The sequence below is a fragment of the Biomphalaria glabrata genome, chromosome 9 (assembly GCF_947242115.1).
Source record: "Biomphalaria glabrata chromosome 9, xgBioGlab47.1, whole genome shotgun sequence".
NCBI lineage: Eukaryota > Metazoa > Mollusca > Gastropoda > Planorbidae > Biomphalaria > Biomphalaria glabrata.
Window position 1 is genome coordinate 13,431,867 of NC_074719.1, and position 22,204 is coordinate 13,454,070.

The 22,204-nt window shown below is 36.0% G+C and overlaps 1 protein-coding gene across 9 annotated transcripts in view; it reads left to right on the plus strand.

The window, feature by feature from the left end:
• The window catches only part of LOC106070944 (uncharacterized protein DDB_G0284459-like), a 33,181-nt gene extending 14,532 nt beyond the window's left edge, over positions 1 to 18,649 (plus strand). For all 9 annotated transcript variants that reach the window (XM_013230952.2, XM_013230949.2, XM_056039795.1 and 6 more), the window contains exons 3-4: positions 13,215 to 13,440; positions 13,971 to 18,649. In XM_013230952.2, the coding sequence (XP_013086406.2) occupies positions 13,215 to 13,440; positions 13,971 to 14,164 (420 nt within the window). In that variant the 3' untranslated portion in view covers positions 14,165 to 18,649. The remainder of the gene's footprint in view (positions 1 to 13,214; positions 13,441 to 13,970) is intronic.
• Positions 18,650 to 22,204: the final 3,555 nt, after the last annotated feature.

The following is a 22,204-nucleotide window of genomic DNA, read 5'->3' on the forward strand; positions in this document are numbered from 1 at the left end:
AACACACCGAACATGACTGGGGAAATAAAGGGTCGATAGCGTTGTTCTGGCCACGTGGCATCCTCATGAACTTTAGGAAACATAAACTTGAAAACTTAACATCACCTACTTACTCCATAGACCTTGTGGTCTATAGGGCAGATGATGTAAAGGCCATCTGTTTCTGTGGCCTACGGTAAATGAGGGTGTCATGTGGCCAGAACAACGTCATACTGCCTTTACTTTTCCCCAACTAATGTTAGTTATCCATTAGAGCTGGGTGGGCTCAGAGATGCCCTAACGACCCCGAAATTAATAATATCAGGATTCGAACCCGGGACCCTCGTTTCGGAAGCCAAGCGCTTTACCACTCAGCCACCGCGCCTCATTATATTATTGACTTCTTATCAAATATTTTCTTTATTTCGTATGTTCTCGTCCCTGTGCCGCCGCCGCACTTTCATTACATTTAACCAAATACAAGTTTATCTCTTGGCAAGCGACTCTTACTTCTATATACCGGTACCAGTTAATCGACTGATGACGTCCAGCGGCTGTTGTTGACTATCACTATACTATCACTACAAAGATCGAATACAAAAAATTTTATTTACACATGATACACATACACAAGTTTGCTTAGCTTACTGGTATATCGGTATCTCTTACACCTGTACACTACTACAGGAATCACTCTTTATAGTTTGGTTTATCACTGTTATCGGGGCGTAACATTCTTGCTCTATATTACAATACAATAGCTTCTTCCTGATCAGTGTGTTGGTCCATAGCATAGTTTGATAAGGGCGTCAGGTTAGCTGTACGGGGAAAGGAAGGTTTGAAAGAAGGGGACAAAAAACTTAAGTGAATTTCCGTTTTTGTTCAACCTGAAACACGAGAAATTCAGCTCCTACTTCCACACAGATACAGCGTTGGAACCAATAGTTGACTTTCAGGAATGTCTTCAACTTGAAGATCCGCGGACCAGATAGCGCACCTCACTAATCATTTAACACCACTGCTTTTGAAAAGAAAACAAAAATGTTTTGGTTTTGTTCAATAATTTCTACAAGGGAATCAAATCTAAAAATTATCGAAACATTAGTATATTCATTATAGTTATTAGAATATATGCAATTTGCCGAGTTCAGTTTATATCTATGTGTGTGCACGAGTTTATGGCTGTATCTCTTTAGTGATTCTTTGTGTAGAGTTTTGTTGGTCTACTGCACCATCTATCTTCATTTCTTTGTATACTAACCATTTATCATCACCTCTTTAAAAACCGTCTCAAAAGGACTAATTTTATACAGAAATCCCTAAACCTAAAAAAGAAACACCAACTTGAATAAATAACTCTGGAATCCACAATACATCAGAATGAATCTCCCGCCTGTGACGAAAGCTCTCTTTTTCCTACTATAAGATACCTACTAAAAATATAACCAAAAAACCTGACTACATTCCAACAAAGCTCAAGGAAATAGTGAACTGTTTTGTAAAAACTCATTATCTTAGCAATCAGTGGATCAGAGTTTACACGGATGGCTCATCTCATAAAGCCACCACAAGTTGATGAGCTGGAATACTCATCGAATGGCTCGATGGAGAAAAACTAGAAAAATCCATTGCAACTGGAGAGCTATCTGATTTCCACAGAGCAGAAAGGGAAGCACTAGAACTAGCTGCTACCATGCTAGCAAATCATCCAAGTACCCCACACAGATTGTCTTTCTAACCGATGCGAAAACAATCCTCCAAAGCTTGAAAAACTCTGATTCCTCCTGTACAAAATGACTCAGAACAGCACTTACAAAGCTCAACAACAACAGCAAAATAAAAAAAACAATTATTCAATGGATACCAGCACAAATAGAATCAGAAGGAAACGAGAAGGCTGACACACTCGCCAAAAGTGGGAGAACAAACTCACAATTAAACTCTGCACTATATCCAGAAGAAATGAAGAAACTAATAGTAAATAAAATAAATGAGAAATGCACAAGCTCTCATCCGAATCACTAGAAAGATGATGCCTTTTATAAGGTATCCCGACAAGATCAACGTCTAATCTTTCGACTCAGGACCGGACACAACAGATTGAGACAACATATGTACCGAAAGCTCAAAATTGGAACCAGTGAAATCTACCCATGTGGAGTGTCACTTGAGAATGCTGACCATGTCCTTCAACAAAACTGTTCTCTTTACCAAGAGGCCCGTACAAGACACTGGCCCCAAAATACCCCAATAGAAAAAAACTACACGGAAAGCCCCCTGATTTTGGAAACCACTGCACAGTTCATCTCATATATTGGTCTAGTCATCTGAACGCTCCAACATAAAAATGAGAACAAAGAATCACTTCTTGGTCTACTGCACCATGTATCGTCACTTCTTGGTCTACTGCACCATCTATCGTCACTTCTTGGTCTACTGCACCATTTATCGTCACTTCTTGGTCTACTGCACCATCTATCGTCACTTCTTGGTCTACTGCACCATCTATCGTCACTTTTTGGTCTACTGCACCATCTATCGTCACTTCTTGGTCTACTGCACCATCTATCGTCACTTTTTGGTCTACTGCACCATCTATCGTCACTTCTTGGTCTACTGCACCATCTATCGTCACTTTTTGGTCTACTGCACCATCTATCGTCACTTCTTGGTCTACTGCACCATCTGTCACCTTCTCATTTTTTATCGACAATCAAAGCTTTTTGCCTACATTTGACTAACCGAAATTTCCTTTGCACAACTCCAGTCTGTCCACCAAGTTACCCCTGGAGTCTAGAGCGTATGAACTGTCCACCAAGTTACCCCTCGAGTCTGGAGCGTATGAACTGTCTACCAAGTTACCCCTCGAGTCTGGAGCGTATGAACTGTCCACCAAGTTACCCCTCGAGTCTAGAGCTTATGAACTGTCCACCAAGTTACCCCTCGAGTCTAGAGCGTATGAACTGTCCACCAAGTTACCCCTCAAGTCTAGAGTATATGTATGAACTGTCCACCAAGTTACCCCTCGAGTCTAGAGTGTATGTATAAAGTGTCCACCAAGTTACCCCTCAAGTCTAGAGTGTATGTATGAACTGTCCACCAAGTTACCCCACGAGTCTAGAGCGTATGAACTGAGTGTTTCAAATCTTGTCCTTAAGATCTCTCTATTATTTCACCAGCTGTCTAAAAGAAAGAAAAGATGCTAAATATTTGCTTTAGTTAACTTTCATTATACTGTCCATTCTCAACATTGTCTTTTTCTTTATTTTACACTATTCCATGTTCCACTTGTATAATGTCCGTTACACTAACGTGATAACATGTAGAAACACGCACACACACACACACTCACCATTTCACTTGAATCATAAAATGACCACAGCTATGTTTGGATGCTATTGCTGTATACAGATATTTGGATATTATAGTGCTGACTTAACCTTTGTAGTGACTTATCTGAACAGTGTATTTAGGGTTCGGGTTACAAGTCATGGAAAAGTAACACTTTGAACTCGATCTGCTAGACCAGGGGTCTCAAACACGTGACCCGGGAGCCAAATGTGGCCCGCGAAACTATTTTGTGTGGCCAGCGACCACGTCCGCGAATTTTTAAAAAATTAGATAAAATTTACTATGACCACATATAAGCCGTGAAATGATTTACTTACAACTGCACAAATCAGTAAATGAAGTGTCACTGTCGCCCACCGACCGCTTAGGCTTTCAGCTGGGTGAACGGTAGCCTGATTCTTACCGCTGGCCGATAGCGGCTAGAATCTGGACACCATTATATCACTGCTCCGACCATTAGGCCAAGCGGCTAGCGAAAAAGGAGAAAGAAAAGGAGATGGGGAGGGATGGGTTACATGTGTCAAGATTCTGTGAAGGCAAGCTTTGTTGCTAGCGAGATGATAGCAAAGGCATCACAACCATTCACTGAAGGCCAGTTTGTAAAAGAGTGTATGCTACAGGCGTGTGAAATTATCTGCCCCAAGAAAAAGAAACTATTCGAAGGCATAAGTTTGTCTGCGAACACAGTTGCAAGCAGGATCACCGAGTCAGCGATAAATGTTCAACAGCAACTGATTGCCGATGCAAAAGACTTTGGCACTGGACGAGTCTACTGGTGTAACAGACACCGCATACTGTGCCGTATTCATTCGTGGGGTCGACGAGAACTTGAACATTGTTGAAGAACTATTGGACTTACTACCATGAAAGGAACGACGACTGGACGCGACGTGTTTCAAGAACTGGAAGCTTGTATTGACAGGTGTGGGCTACCGTGGGAAAAACTTGTTTCAGTGTCTACGAACGGTGCACCAGCTATGTGTTCAGAGAAGGTTGGTGTTGTTGGATTAATGGTAGAGAAACGGAATCAGCTCAGCTTGGCGGGACCTTTTGCAGCCATACACTGCATTCTGCACCAAGAAGCACTCTGTGGCAAAAGTCTACAAATGAAGAACGTGATGGATGTTGTGTCGTGAAGATGGTGAACTTCATACGTGCACGGGGTCTCAACCACAGACAGTTTGTGTCATTTCTAGCTGATTTAGAAACGGAATACGAAGAGTTGCTGTATCATACGGAAGTCAGATGGTTGAGTATTGGAAAAGTGCTGCAGAGATTTTTTGAACTGAGACGGGAAATAGCATTGTTCATGGCAATGAAAGACGAAGACATACCTCAGCTCAGTGACCCAATGTTTTGTTGGATCTTTCTTTTCTTACTGACATCACGCAACATCTCAATGCAATTAATTCACAACAACAGGGCACAAAGCAGCTGATTACCGTGATGTTTGATTCATTCAGATGCAAGCTAACTTTGTGGGCCACTCAGCTGGCAGATGGAAACCTTGCTCATTTCTCTTTTCTACAGAGCATAACGGTTGAACTACAGTGCCTGAAAGACTACGTAGACATCCTCTTCAGACTACATGAAGATTTTGAACACCGCTTTCAGCAATTCACTGCTCTCGAACCACAATTTTTCCTTGTTGCCACTCCGTTCGCAGTTGACGTGAAAAACGTTCCAGTGGAAGTCCAGATTGAACTACTGGACCTGCAGTGTGACACTGTTCTGAAGCAAAAATACGCTGATGTTGGCGTTCTAGATTTCTACCAGTTTCATCCAGAGAGAAGTTTCCAAACTTATTTTGCGCAGCTGCTAGAATTCTTGCGATGTTTGGGGGTACGTACGTTTGCGAACAGTTTTTTTCCAGAATGAAGATCAACAAAACAGCATTACGATCAAGACTGACTGATGAGCATCTGAGACCAACCTTGCGGCTTGCCACTACACGCGACTTCAGGCCTAATGTCGATGGTCTAATCTTTGCCTAACGCTCTCAGCTGAGTGGACAGAGGCATGAGTGACGAGCCATCTGCAGTAGGCCTAGTAATTATAGTTTTTTTTTTGTTTTTTTTTTTTTTTGGGGGGGGGGGGAACTACAGTTTCTGCTTTTTTTTTTATTAGTGACAGAGGCAACGTCAACTTATTTTAGTAAACTAAACTGCCTGTGCATGTATAAACTACAATAAATGTAATTAATAATTATATAAAAACTTTAGCATTGAACAGCAGTGACAGTAGTGTTTGTAAAATTTAATGAAAAACATTCTCTTTTCGTGGTGTGGACCGCTGACTGATTGTTACTTTCCACTGTGGCCCACATGCTTATATGAGTTTGAGACCCCTGTGCTAGACCTAGTTATAAACCTTGAAATAGTCCTACACAGTTTTGTGACATGAAATTGACAAAAAGGGTTATACAATGTACTCTGGAATGCGCTATTTAAAAAAAAAAGAAAAGATATCCATTGTCCATTGCCTAAAAGCTGTGCGAATAATCCCCCCCCCCCTTACTTTTTCCCCATGGACACGATCCCTACCCACACATCTACCCTCTCTCTTTGAATAATGTCTTTATTAGACCTCCTTCATTTTTTTAATGCGTGTTTTTATTTTCTGTGTCTTGGTTTTTCTTGTGCTGTACATCCTCGTAGGAACAGAATCTTGAATTAACATGAATGACAGGGGGGAGGGCTAGGTAGGAAACAAAAGAGTTCACTACATTGGTTGGTCTTGTCAAGTTGTTCGCCGCATTGCTTAGGTCAATGTGAGGTCAGTTTGATCTATCTGCCCTTTGAACTTTGATTGCAGCTCTATGAGAAGTGAAACGTATGTTTGAAAGTAGCTTTGAGCGATACATTTCATAGCGCCTGTACCCTTGGGCCGTCGACTGGATAGTCAGGAGTTACAAATGCTGCTCTTATAAAAACATGAAAATAATATATTTATTTAAAAAATTGAAGAAAAAAAAAGAGACGACTCTTCCATTATACATCTTATAGAGCGAATATGTTGGCTAATGAATGGTAGATTTAAAAAAAAAAAAGATAATTGTTTACCCCCACCGCCGAGAAAAAATTCTGGATAAGCGCATGTATAAATCTACTGTTCTAATGATTAACCTCTAGATCTAGACTTAGAAGACGGTGCGCAGAATGTTCCTGAACACTAATTCATCAGTTCTAATGAACAGGGCCTGCACGTGGAAACACCCGAAGACGTTACAGAGTAAAATGTTCTAGTTCTCTAGCCAAATTTAAATTATTTTCTTTGTATAGTCATCGTTAGTTTAATCGTTAGGACCGTTTTCGAGAACTGTGTCCAGGTTCCGTTTGTTTCCAGGTTTTGCCGATGAATGTGCAACCTGAATAGAGGAATCGTAAAGAAGAGGAAAGAGTTTTTCGGTTGTAACTGTCGAATTGAAATGGCATTGTTTCTTTATGCTTAATAAATTAAATGACATTATTTCTTTATGCGTAATAAACTAAATGACAGTGTTTCTTTATGCTTAATAAATTAAATGACATTGTTTCTTTGTGAATAATAAACTAAATGACAGTGTTTCTTTATGCTTAATAAATAAACTATATCAAGTGTTATTTAGAAATCATACGCCGAATGTAAGGCGTTATCGATTAAAGAGTTTAATACGTTAATGATCAGGAATATTTTGCTTAGATCTAGATGTAAAGGCCTATCATTGGATTATTATAACGTTGAGTAGATCTAAACATTCGCTTAACCAGGAGTCTTTCTCAGGGGAAGAATGGTGTGTGGAGAATGGGTCGCGGGGGTAAAAATGTTTCAGTTTTTTTAAATCTAACATTCATTAGTTATTAGGAGGAAAACAATCGCTCTATAAGTCGTATAAATAGAGGTATTGTATTTGAAACAAGTATTTTTTTAATGTTTTTCTTGTACAAGAAATATAGGCTACTCTATATCAGTCTACTAAAATACTTATTCGTTTACTAATGCCTTGCTTTTTTGTTGGATTTTATTTGTCCCTTTTGAAAAGAATATTGCTGAAATAACACTATAGGAGTTCCATTCTTTCCACTGGTTTCCATCACCAACATCAGAGACTGCCTTAACTCTTGGGAGCAACAAAAAGGTCTTTAACTTGTAGATATATCATTATCTCTTGGAGTGGAAGAAACACTCGCTGCTGTCCCTTGACGATCGCCTTGTAATGAGAACCAACATTTATTGACTCCATGAGGGTAAAAGACGTTTTTAGTATCCCACTACAAAACAGCGTTATTGTAATGTGACCTACTCAGACTGTATCTGTGACCTACTCAGACTGTATCTGTGACCTACTAATCTGATTCGAGTTTGAAGTTTGTACATGATGAAATCCTTGTAGATATGAAGAGGGGGGAACACAAGGGGATGATATTGAGACTGACTTAGAACAAGTTGACACAACTTCTGCTCAGTGTCCGCTCAAATACAAAAAAAAAATTAAAAAAAAAGAAATTTAAGAGGGAAAAAAATTCTTTATAAAACAAGGTTACAAAGACAGTTTGTGTGGAAACACAAACTTAAAATCGGCCCCCTAAGTGGTCCTCCCAGGCAGGCTTCAATATTTTCAGAAAGAACATCCGAATGAAATTATATCAAAGACAAATGAGAGATAAGAATGAAGAAAGAAGGTTGACAGATCTTGTGTAGTGCCCCAACGGTGCAGCAGATCAAAGGATAGGTGCAAGTGAATGCAAAGTTAGATGTGAACCTGGCCTAACTAGTTCCACTTTCAGACCTTGTGGTCTATAGGGCAGATGATGTAAAGTCCATCTGTTTTTGTGGCCTACGGTTAACGAGGGCGTCATGTAGCCAGCACAACGACCAACCGCCTTTACTTTTCCCCAACTAATGTCAGGTACCCATTAGAGCTGGGTAGACTCAGAGGCACCCAAGGATTCCGAAGTTGAATATCCCAGTTTTCACCAGGATTCGAACCCGGGACCCTCGGTTCTGAAGACAAGTGCTTTTACCACTCAGATACCGCGCCTCTCCAGGCCTAACTGAAGTCTTATAAATAATTGAATTGTTTTGAAAAGGCTCAATCTCTTATTCGAATCCTCAAAAAAAAAAAAAAAAAAAAATTCCGCAAAAAAAAAAATGTTCAAGAAAATAAAGTTTATAAGATTACTATTCGTTTTAAGTTAGGTCTAACTTATAATGCATACTAATTAGCTTTTTCTCTTTAAAAAACTGCTTGCATAACTGATTTTAAAATTTAGATTTTTCCCTTTTAAGAAAAAAAAAAGTAGCCGTTGCATCAGAACTTTGAATGGTCTAAAATATTGTGATGTCGGATTTTCAATATCTTTTCTAGTTTACGAGATCTAAACGGGACAGACGGTCAGACGGACAGACATTTCACACAAAACTAATAGCGTCTTTTCCCCTTTCGGGGGCCACTAAAAAAGCTTATCTTAGTGGAATAACTCCATATCACTAAAAATGCAGATGTTATTTTTCTTTTTCGATATCAAACGAAGTAATTACCAATAATTAATTGGTTAATTGTTTAATTGACTCATGTTTTGTTAGGTATGATAAATATTCGTTAAAAGTTTCAACTTTATGGGTGTGGGAGAAATAATGTGTACAATTATTTAAGGGGACGAAGCCCGACATATTTAACCATATCTGTGAATACTGAAGGATTGATTTCCCTTGCTGGTATCAAACATAATAATGAATAACCAGTAATTACTAGACTAACTGGTTGATTTATTAGGTACAATCAAGGACTGTGCAACGTTTCAACTTGATTCGAGAATGGGTGTGGGAGAAATAACGTGGAGAATAAAACTGTATCAATCTGACAGAACATCTCAAGGTAACCCCTTCCATGATGTACAGCTCATCGGTTTCTGTGGCCGGTGATTAACTAGAGTGTCATGAGGCTAGCACAACGATCAGTCGCCTTTTCTTACCCAGCGTTTATCAGGTACCCATTAGAGTTGGGTGGACTCATGGGCGTCCTAATAATCCCGAAGCTCAAAATCCGAGTCATCACTGGGATGCGACCTCGACACTCCTCGATTCGAAGACCAAGCGCTGTACCACTCTGCTACCACTCTATCATAGATTTACAGGCTTGTTACAACAACATTTATTTGTCACAGCAGTCGACCTCTTGGTGTTTTACGTTAACAGAGGTACTCATCTATATAAGCTACTCTAAACAAATAAACCATTCTTTTAGCTAATTGTAAATACTGTCAAAGGATCTAGGTTATATGTAGACACACAAGATGGGTTTAATTTCAAGCGTATTTCTAGTCACATTATGGGACAAGTTTGACAGATTGGACAAGATAAAGTATTGTTTGCTGAGCTAGGATCTTCTAAACAATCTCATGTCTGTCAGTGAGACCATCCGGTATGACATACTGTTTTGCACACGTCACTGAAGCAGTAGCTCATTTACATAAAGTACGCTTTATGTCAGATTCGTCATTCTCTCTCAGCTTGGGCTTCATCACGGCCGTGTACATGACACTCTATGTAGGCGGTATCACTTCGTGGGGGAGATGGGACTTGAAAGCGTAGTGTAGGCAATGTACAGTCCAGAGTTCGATTCTAACGTTAGAACTTTTTTTGTTCTTGTTCTGACACTATATATTATATACCATTGCAACTTTTCATATTTTCTGTTATCATTATTTCATCAATTTAATCTTTTATTATCATAACCAACTCATTAAACGTACTAGTCCAGAGTTCGATTCTAACGTTAGAACTTTTTTTGTTCTTGTTCTGACACTATATATTATATACCATTGCAACTTTTCATATTTTCTGTTATCATTATTTCATCAATTTAATCTTTTATTATCATAACCAACTCATTAAACGTACTAGAAAACAGAAGTGATCGTGTACTTCAGTGTCCCTCACGTGTGACTTGCATCTGACCTTGAAGCTTCTCGATTGCATGGGGCTGGTTTGTGATTTCTATTTTCAGTTGGAGCTCATTGAACGTTATGTCGATTCCAGTTTAGTCTTCAAGGTACTTGTAAGCGTCCTCCGCTTGTTTGAGCTCAGCATTACTCTTATTCGAATTCCTCAAATCGGGACATGTTTGGGTTGTTTACTTACAAGTCTCGGACGTTTCCCTCCAAACAGAAGTGACGTCTTTGCCCGAGTCTCTGATTAATGTGCACGACTTGATCAATACGTCTTTAATTTATAAGATATGAAACAGCAGGGGATGATGATTGGGAAGACAGTCCAAAGCGCTTACCACACTGTGTCTGTGGAGACTTGCAAATCTCTTAAGAATGTTATCCTTGTCCTCTATTGGTTCTCATTGTAAGTCTATGTAGATGTCCCGATCTCTTATCTACATGCCATGTTCTCCTATGTAGATGTCCTGTTATTTTATCTACATGCCATGTCCTCCTATGTAAAAGTCCTGTTCTCTTATCTACATGTCATGTCCTCCTATCTAGATGTCCTGTACTATTATCTAGATGTTTTTTCCTCCTATGTAGATCTGTTCTCTTTTCTAGATGTCCTGTTCTCTTACGTAAATGTTCTGTCCTCCTACTAGATGTCCTGTCCTCCACTTGATCCTGTTGCCATGAGTACATGTATGTATATGACAAGTAGAACATTCCTGCAGACACGCCCACTTCTACCGTCAAATGTCACACTGTCAGACACAAACAGTGGGTGCTAAAAACCTGTTCTTGTCCCGTTCATTCACATCATGCTGCGCGCTTTGTGTGGGAGAGCTGGCCATACAGTGTATGCAGTTGTTACAGCAAGTCATGTTATTGATACTGTTACGTCAAATAGGTGTGTGCTAGGAAATAAATAGTCGCATTCAATTCTAATCGTGTAGTTGACATGTCAGATTAAGAAGCTTAGTGTTGCTTAAACAAAACAACTTACAATGACAAAATGAAAGTGAATCAATAGAGAAATAATTCAAAACTTTCTTCTCAACTCCCCTCTCCACCCCAGCACAGCTACTATTGAATTGTACAGTTTGTGTGGACAATAAGTCTATGACTTCCATGTACATGTCTACAGTAAATAAACATTGAATGCTAAGTAGCTTATATGTGCATGGTTCATTCTCGCTGTTATTTCAAATATGATTTGTTTAATGATTGAACTGTATGGAATCTAGCTCTGGTGATATAAAGGAAGAGTAATCCTTCATTACGGGCACCACATGGCCTAAATTGTGCCGATGTGCCAAAAACTCAAAGTTCTAACATGATTTGTGCAAGAATGAGGGACTTGTACATCTCTAATTGTTCTTTGCACTTTTCGACCTCTGCCTCAGAATTTGATTTTGACCAATCACTTTACAAGGATTCAAATATATTCACACCAAGCATTTTTTGTCTATCTTCCTTGAAGTCTTTTTTCTGTTTTGTTTAGTTTCCTATACAACTAAATTATTATTCACATTTTTGCTGATACGGAGATGAAGACATTATCGGGGGGAAAAAAAAAGGGGGGGGGGGGGGAGGGGGGTGTTGTACAGTTTGTGCATGCATTATAAAAGTTGCCACTAAGTGCAGATATTGAATGGCAGCGAAAGGCAGAGTATATAGCTCAGTGAACATCTAGCTAGAGAGTGTGCTAACACTGCACTACACTAAGTCAAGATGACCTCTTACTGGTGGTGTAGAGCTTTAACCAAGTGGCCCACAGCGACTGCCTGGGACAGGGGTGAGCTGTTCAATAGAGCCAGTGTGTGACACTGTCATATTTGACAAGTGCTAAGTTTGGACCAAAGGTCAATAGTTCATCGGTCCAGACAATTTTATTTGGACCATTAAAACAATCGGATTTTTTTGTGGCTATTTAATTTACAAAATAGAAAACCTTTTTTTTTTTTTGTTTGTTTTGTTTTTTAGTTTGTCTTCTTTGAGCATGAACTATTAGAGTGCCGGTACAACATGTAGAACACGTAGAACACGGAAAGTGACAAATTGACCTGCTACAATTGAGTCATAAATTTATCTGTATTCTGGCTCTATCTTGTATAGATAATGATGACATTGGCTAAGAAATGCATTAAATGTTCCTTGAGTATAGGATATCATAAGTAAAGAACTGTAACTCATGCCAATCAAAGTCTCATACACTTATCCTTATTGTGTGCTCTTTGTTTTTCTTCTTTTGAAGCTAATAAGGGTCATGCTAATCTTTTCATTGTGGAGTGAAAGTATCTTTCAATCATCAACTGTATATAATATTTTTTTTTTCTGCATTCCATCATTATTAGCTTCAGTCTTGATTTGTTTTCATTTTTATCATTCCATTTCTTGAGATTCAGTTTAAAGGCTTTCAAATAGAACTTAATAAGAGTCCCAAATAGAACTAATAAGAGTTTCAAATAGAACTAATAAGAGTTTCAAACATAACTAAGAGTTTCACTCTTCTCAGGTTGCAAAGTTTTTGTTGTCAATAATATTGATCACTGTTCACATCACTAAGCTTGGGTATTGTATTGATTGAAAATTCATAAGCCCAATTATTCCCATTTCTCTGTCATTATAGTTCCTGGTATTTCAGACAGCAACAAAGTTCTCTCACTCACATGTGCCATTATTAATGTTTTTTCATTCAGCACTGTCTATGTTTTGTGTGTACTGAATTAGTCTCACTTAGGCTCTTTTGTCTGTCTAGTTTCTCTAAACACAGTGTTGAAACAGAAAAACATGCTCTAGAGGAAGTAATATCATTTTGACAATTAACCTCTCTAATACTGCTTTTGGTATTTCTAATTCCTTTTTTTTTTTTTTTACATTACATTTCCTGCAATATTTTTTTAATGTAACTTTTCAAGTGTTTAAATTAAATCAACATTTTTTTTTTCTTTCTTTCTTCACTTCCAGATTAATATCCAGTTTAATGACTCAAAGATTGAAACTTTTGAATACCCTAGCGAGGAATGGGCTCTTGAGAAATATTTAGAAGAACATCCCAATGAGACTGCAGATGTGATATTCCTGGAGGACATGAATGGCGAGAGTGCTGAGTCATCTGATGATGGTCCAGAAACACCACGGGGTTTTGGGAATGATGATGGTCTCAAGTCCAATACATCTCTGTCTAGTTCAGGTATTAGTACAGCCCTGCAAAGATGTGTGTGTTCCGTAGGCATTATGCTGTGAGGCCAAAATAATGTGTTAGGTTTTTAAAATGTAAATTACCCTCCCTTTTTAGTAATTTACAATGAGTAGGATCTGAGCTATTTTAAATAAATGGCTTAGTTTTTATGAGTCTTTATAAAATAGCTTTAACCACGCATTCATTAGTTCTATAATAAAATATTATAAGATATCTATTTGAACAAGTGAAAACTAGTGAAAAGTCCATTAGCCAAAAAAAAAAATATTTTATAATAATTTAATTTTAATATGATTTCATTAGTTTTCAACTTTTGACGTTATGAAAATCAGTTTGTGCATATGTAACAATAACCTTCCTTTTTCAAAATATTTGTACAAGCAAAAATATTTCAGTTTTGTTTAAGCTTATATTCATATATTTAATGAGTATTTGTTTTTTTTCATTTCCCAAACTAAAACCTCTTTTTCGTCTTAATAAAAATGTTGACAATATTAACATACATGTTTTTGTTTGCTCAGGAAATCTCCAGTCTTATAAAGGACGTTTTCAAGAAGACTTTCAGTTTGGCTCTGCCATCAAAGAAAAAGAGCCAGAACCTGTGATTAAACCAGAGGAGCCCCCTGTTGACCCTGACGCGCTCATGCTCCGTCCAGCTGAGGAGGTTGACACCAGCACCTGGTCAACCAATGATTCTTCAGACCTTCTTTTTTAACTCCAATATATTTAGTAGTTTTGTTTTCACAGAATGACCTACCCATCAACAAGAAGTAATCATTGAACATGAGCACCCTACACATTTATACCTATATTCAGTATACAAAATCACACTCCTTGATTTTTTCTCTTCATCATTTCGAGCACTTGCCTCCCCCTGGACATAAACTAAAAAGAGAATGGTAATATCATCGTCTGCTGAAACACCTGAATATGCCTTAAGTCGACTAAAGTTTAATGTCACTTTACAAAATGGGTTACTTAAAACTTGAGGAGGTGTATATTTCATTGTTGGATAGCAACATTGGATTCTTATCATGGTCCATACTGAGAAACATACAGTTGAATGTAAAGAAGTACAACTTATCTGTGATGCCTTTTAAAACAAAAATATCTGCACATTTCTCTTAGCAGTCTCTGACAAACATAGCTGCAAGAGAGTATTGCACTTTGCAAGTGTATTTATTGAATAGAACTATTACTTTGTCTTAGTTTATTTATCTATCTTCAAAGAAAAAAGGAATATGCAGACTATTGAAAACTGACTATTGTGTGCAACACTTATGAATGTGTTTTATGCTAGCTGTGATGTTGGATGTGGCAAGCTGTATTTTTTATGATTGAAAAAGGTTGACTAAATATGATTACAGTGACAACTATTAATATAATAGCAGCATTATGGGAAGTAGAACTCATGCAATAGTTGCCTTAGTAAATAATTTAGTTCTAGACTAGTGTTTGAATAGTGTTCTACAAGTATCATATACTTTTATTTATTGAATAGTGTTCTACAAGTATCATATACTTTTATTTATCGTATATATTTTCTACCTAACTTATACTTGCACATCTATTAGATGAAAACATCTCAGTCTGTGTCAGCTACTGTCTCTGTTCTTTATATGTGTTATTTATTATCATCTGTGACAATATTATACTTCTGAACAATATGCGGACACCTCATGGTTAGGGCACACCTTGTAGTTAATTAACTAGTAGGTCCTGGAGTTGTCTTTTTGTCTACTTTTTATGAATCAATCTACTGGGTTTACATAGTGTATCATTATGTAGGGTCTTCCAAAGTAATTTTAAGGACAGATCTTTGGATATGTAAATTCTATTGGACTGTTAATGTTTGACAAGCCAATCCACATTTATTGCTTACTGAGTGTTGTTCTGTCATTTTGTTTCAAAGACTTGATACAGAAATCTTTCATGTACAAAGGACTCTCACTTTATATAAGGTTTCGACACACTCATATTTTTGTGAGTTATTTATTGGTGAAGAAAAACTTGATTCTTGTGTATAGTATATAAGAAAAGAAAATTGAAATCTTAATTTACCCTGTACATTACAATCTTGTATTTATATCGGACCATGCTGCTGGCAGCTATTTAATTTACAATGAGCAGAGAAAATTGTTTTTTGACTAAGTTTAGAAAATGCAAATATTGTAACCATTTGAATAATTGCATTGATTAGTTATGACATCTATGACATTTGTAATCCTTAAAATTCATTATTTTTGGGGGTGTAATTGAAGAGGGATAAAATATTTTTGAAATAAAAAAAAAGGAGAAAGATAACCTTAAATTATTTTTTCTTTACCCTTAGGAATTTGTTTTCTGAGTTGATATAACTGTTGTTGCTTTATTTTTAAACATTTTTTAAAATTTTCTTTGGCATTCATTTCTTTTCAAAATAGTGACATATATATTAGTGCATTTAGGTGAATTTCTATTTATAAATCTTTCTATTTTAGTGCTGGTGAATATAAATTATTTTTCTTTACATTAAAGGTACTAAATGTTCAGTTTATGTTTCATATTTTGAATTCCAGAAGTCAATTTAAAAATATGGATAATTATTTCATTGTTTCTTGGTTTTTCAAATTCAGTTCATCTGCTAGTATAACTATTGAATTCAGGTTCTGAAAATAAATTTGCTGATGTTAAAATTACATCTAAAGTTTTCATTGTAAATAAAACAGAAAACTGAATGAAATTTCAACAACTATCATTTGCTGATATCATCAGCAGTGATTACATTAGATTTGATAGAGATAGGTTCAATGCAGTGTTGCTGTTTAGCCCTATTGACATGTCTTTTTTTTTTAAGTTGTATGTTGTTTTCAAAACTGTAGTATGAAAATGTTTATTAACTTATCTTGAAAAAAATTTTTTTTATCATTATTTGTTTCTGTTTATAATTATTTGTTTAAATACACAACATTCATAATTGTTTTGCAGCCAAAGTAGTCTTTATGCAACATTCCTCATGTTCTGTTTATATTTAATGTATGTGCCAAGATATTTAAAGTTAATCTAGATTTTTTAAGTACACAAAAAGATAAAGTCTCCAAAGCATTCCAATGAATCTTTATTAAGACTCTCCAAAAATTTTACATAAGACTTCTTCCTATTTGTTGTAATTCTTTTTTTTTTTTAGCTTTTTATGTAGTGGTATCAGAATAATTTTGTTATAATTATTGCTGAAAAAATCTTTTTCTGTTCATTTGTTTAAAAAAAATAGATCTCTTACCGAAATGTTTTTTTTTATCTAGAGTGCCATACATTCTATTTTCTTCCAGACTTTTTTTTTTATGGTAAAAAAAAAATATTTCAACAACTTTGTGAAATTGAAAAGCAAGTATTTTAATTTATTTTTTTTCAAGTTATTGACTTTATCAGTTGCTTGTCTAGGTGTTGATTTTTAGCATTTTGTAAACATTCCATTGATAAGAAACATACCAGCATTCATCTGTTTACTCAAATATTTGAATCATTAGTTCACAACAGATGGCCTCGTCATCTCATAAAATAACACAATTTACAATTATCCTTTTTTGTTTCTTACATTACTCATAATCAGTTATGATATATTTGTAATTTTTATTTTGCAAATATAATTAGATATAGTTCTTCTACAATTTGTATTACTTTGTGTACACATACATTGAGATTCTACAAAATGTTTGATTTTTTCTTGTTTTGTCTGTCAACTTTTGATCATTTTTGCTTTACAACGATCAAATTGAGTTTGCTGTATTAAATGCTATCTTTAGATCACAGTCTTTTATTATAGAGACCTTCTTTTTTTTTTGTGTTCATTTTGTGTTATGTTATGCACCTTGCATTATTTTGTTGAAGTCCTCAATGTTTCCAATGTTTGTCAAATGAAAGATGCCATGGTGAAATGAGTGATACAACAGAAGTCTTACCTTTTTTTTTTCTTTTTTAATCTCTTGGATATTTTATTCTAGCCATTTTCTTACAAATGTTGGGTGATACTTTTTAGATTCTTGATTTGTTTTGGAACTTATTTCTGTGTGATTTTTTTTTTCTTTGTCAGTCACTTTGAGCCTGTATTAATAGTTTTCTATTTTATTATATTTGTAAATGTCCGCAGCCCTTCCCATCTCGCACTTGTCGTGGTACTATTGATGTGTTCATGGTAACGTTTCTGTTTTATTTGCTGTTCATCTGGTTGATTCATTCTATTTATAATTCTGAAACTACGTTTTGTTTCTGTACTAATATACATATATATAAATGTGTTTTGCTTGTACAGTCTTTTGATCTACATGGATGTATATACTATATAGTGCTTAGATGTATGCTTTGCTCTGCTTTCAGTTTTAAGCATTTTTCATTTAGCTTGTTATGATATATTTTGATGCGTCCAAGTTTAGAAATTCCAACACATTACTCACAAATAGTGAAACAATAATAGGCAGAGTCAGTACATTTCATTCACATCATAACATATTATTTTGATATCAATTAACGACTACTGTTTTCACATTTATTCCATGCCATATTGCTTACATTTGTATCTTCTATCTATGACTATATTCTATTACAGCCATGTAAAACAATAGTCAGAGTTGTATTTAGGATTGTTTGAATCATCTTTGGATATAGATTGGTTGTTCCTTTTTTTAAGCAGAAATTCTATTTGATGTGGTATGCACTTGAGACATTTATTTTTATGATGGTTCTCATGTTCCATTATATTTAATGGTAATAAGCCAAGATATTTCAAGTGGTTATATATTATTTACAAAATTAACATCTGCATTGTACAACATATCAGACTTAATGCTCTGTAGAGCAGCGGTTGAGTTAACCTGTTGCTATGGTCAAATGTTAGGCAGCCAAACCAATGAAATGTATCCTTCCTTAGGGATAGGTTACCTATTAGTGCTTCGTAGACTTAAAAGGTTTACATAACTTTCCCTTTGATAATGACTTGAACTCTGAACTCACCACAACCATTTAGCAAACCCATCTTATTATGAGTTAAAAACAGCAAACAAGCAAGCAAAACATGTCACTGTTCAGATGTAACTTGTCATAATACCATTTTGTTGTCTTTGTTCCATATCATGTTGTTATATTTTTTTTGTGTCACTTTGATCATTGTGTTCATTCACTGTCGATTTTATTTTGTGAAATAAATCTCATTCCAGAAACAAATGGATTTCACTCTTGTTTTAATACTTTGAAAATAACAATCAATCACAGGTAAATGACTGAAACGTCATTGCTTTGTGCCTCCAATAATCAAACCAAAGGGTTGAATGGTTCAATCAGCAAGTTCGAGAAGGGGACTACATCAGTGTCCCGAGAGCTGTAGTGGCGGCCCTTACACGAAATTGTGGAGGAAAATAAGGAACTTCACGATGGTTAGCGCTGCCATCGACCGTTAAATAACGAGCGCACCGAGTTGCTGTGCGCCACATAGGCCTATATAGTACGACCCAACCCAGGAATGGTCACTAAACACGAGGATGATCTTAGGACAAGCCCAGTACAACTGTGCATGATCTACTGCAGCTTTTCTCGAGCTGTGGGGGACATTCATGGAACTAATTGATGATTTTAAAAACGTTTAGATAGTAGTGAGCAAATAGATGCTATTTTATTTGATTTTTCTAATGGTTTTGACAAAGTTCACCACCATAGTATAGTTCCATGGTTTGCATAAAAAATAAAATATTTTGGCATTGATGGTCCATTGCATCAGTGGATTAAGGATTTTCTGATAGGGAGAGAACAAACTGTAATAATAAATCGCTCTAAAGCAACACCAATTACAGTAAACTCAGGTGTACCTCAAAGAACAGTCTTAGGTCAACTAGGCCTACTATTTTTAATTTACATAAATGATTTACCAAATTGCATTAGTTCAGGAACAAAAGTCAGATTATTTGCAGACGATTGCATGATATATAGAACAATAAAAACAACACAAGATACTGAAATTTTACAAAGAAATAGATGAATTACAGAAATGGTAATCGAATTGGAGCATGTCTTTCCACCCAGAAAAATGTTAATTATTACGAGTCAAAACAAAAAAATAACTAAAATAAATAAATTCCACTTATCTTATTCATGGTAAACCAGTAAAAGACTAAAAACGCAAAATATCTAGGTGTTATAATAAATGAGAAACTGTCATGGAATCCCCATATTGATGAAACTATTAAAAAATCAAACAAAGCATTAGGGTTTATTAAAAGAAATTTCTAAAAATCTAATAAGAACATAAAACTAAAATGTTATTTAACATTGGTTAGGCCAATAATAGAATATGCATTCTCTGTTTTGGGACCCTTAAACTCAAGAAAACTTAAGAAACTAGAACAGATATAAAATAGAGCAGCGAGATTCATAACAAACGATAATTCACATTTGACTAACACCTTTAGTAAAATCACTAAATTTAGAAACCCTTCAGGATAGAAGACTCAAATGTAAAATAGCAATTATACATAAAACACTGAACCATAAACTTCAAATACAAAAACCAAATTTAATAAATTACTATGAAAGACAAAAAAAAAAAATAAAGGCAAATTCCTCGTTCCATATGCTAGAACTAATTTCTACAAATGCTCCTTCTTCCCTGGCGCTATTAAAGCATGGAATGGGTTGCCTGAGGCAGCCAGGAAAACCAATGGCTTGGCAGAATTTAAGTAATTGGTTAACATGCATGACGCGTAAGACGTAATCATCTTCTTTTATCTTCAATATTTGGAGAAAGTTGAGGGGGAGGGAGGTGACACCCTGAGCTAACCTCACCGGCTGACACCGACCCTAGTGACGCCACTGCTTCTCACACCCATCCTCGGATCAAGTTGAAACTTTGCACAATTATTCATAGGTTTAGACACTGTAGATAATTCATTATTAAGAAATGTAGTTGTAAGTGTGAAATTCTTCCCCCTTCTTTTTTTTTAGAAGGGATTTTTATATTTAGTTTGTTTAGTTTATTTCACTGCCCTGTTTGGTAGATCACGCGACTTATCTGTGGTGGATCTAAGGGACACAACCCTTCAATGGAGTTCAACCTTTTCATCCTCATTGATTGTGCCCTTGTCGAATGTCTTCACAACTTTTCTACCCCCTATGGAGCTATATTAGGCTTCATTCTGCTACACACGACAGTATGGACGCTATTTTTAAGTTTTACATTTAAAATTATATGTAATTCAGCTAACTTGAGACCTGAGATAAACTCCATTTGGTAGCAAGGCTGGAAGGATATAGTCCTCCCGTAGAGCCTTGGCGAGAAACGCTGCTGTTAGGCGTAGTGCCTTTAAGCTGCCATACAGGTCAAGTGACTCTAAAGATAAACTATCCCGCACGGACACTTCTGCAAGATATGCGCCACTGTTTCCGTCGACTCTCCACAGTGTCAGCAACGGGCATCAAAATTTGGCCGGAACCGGGCAAAATAAGTACCATGAGGGCAGTGCCCCGTTCTACACTGCGCAATAATGGAATGTTCCGACCTGGTGTCTTGAGACAGAGGCAACCTCTCTAATAGGCTTAGATTACTTGAAATGTGCAATGGATGTTATAACTTAGGTAAGCCTAATTCTTTTTGATGTTACTCATTATCTGCACCCCAGTGATACAAAAAACGTAAGGGGAGAATCACAGATCTATAATTGCACTGTCAAGTTAGTTACTTATAGGACTACAGATTTCATTGATGATTATGATTGAACTAATTTACTTCGGGCAAGTCATTGATTAACATGCATGACTAGATTGACACATGAAATCCGTAAAACGTAATTAAATAATAATTCGTTTTTGAAGTAACGTCTGTAATATATAAGATAAGGTCCTATTATTGGAGCCCGCTGAGACTGGTAGAAAACAGGTTAATATATGAAATATTGAATACTTGAAATTAAATCTTAATTCTTCACTTGTAGGGCTGAAAGAAGATTAGCTATCATGTGGAACACATGGTCGTTGTTTAGTAGGTCAACATGAACATGCCTTGTCTGTCAGAGACAAGACATTCTAGATCAAGAATTTTGATTTCTTTTACAAGTTAAAATCACGTTCAAAATACTAAACCTAATTTAACGATTAACGATATGAAATATTGAATACTTGAAATGTTCGCTCCTAAGCCCATGATAGCCTGAGATCTATTGGTGCATATTAAAATGTAGGCCTACCTTTTCTACAAAACACTTCTTCGAACATTACAGACTAAACCGTCTAAACTCTTAACGGGCAATTATTAATGAAAATAGACCTATGATATATGCCCACCATTGACATGTCGATCAAATACTTAAATTCTCTTCACATTGAGTGTTATTTATCAACACTTTTACAGTTCCATTCTTTTATTTCTAACTTTTCTCAATAGTTTTCTAACGTCCTGGTTTCACATTCATAATCAAACTGAGCTAGTTTGAGCTTTATGTTTAGAGAGTTTACTATTTATTGTTTATATGACGCCTTAAGGTCTTCATAATAATATCTTTCCTATTTAATCAATATGTATAGATCTAGCTAAGCTATATCATTTATGTAACCAACACTATGACTATGTGATATAAAGTCAGTTTAGGTCTCAATATTAAATAGGGTAACTAAAGAAATGGGGGCACGGTGAGGGTGGTTTATATAGAGAGAAAACCCTTTATTGTTTAAAAAAAAAAAGCAAAGCTAGATCTAGTCATCATCTAGATCAACATGTCTTAATAATGAAAACATAGTG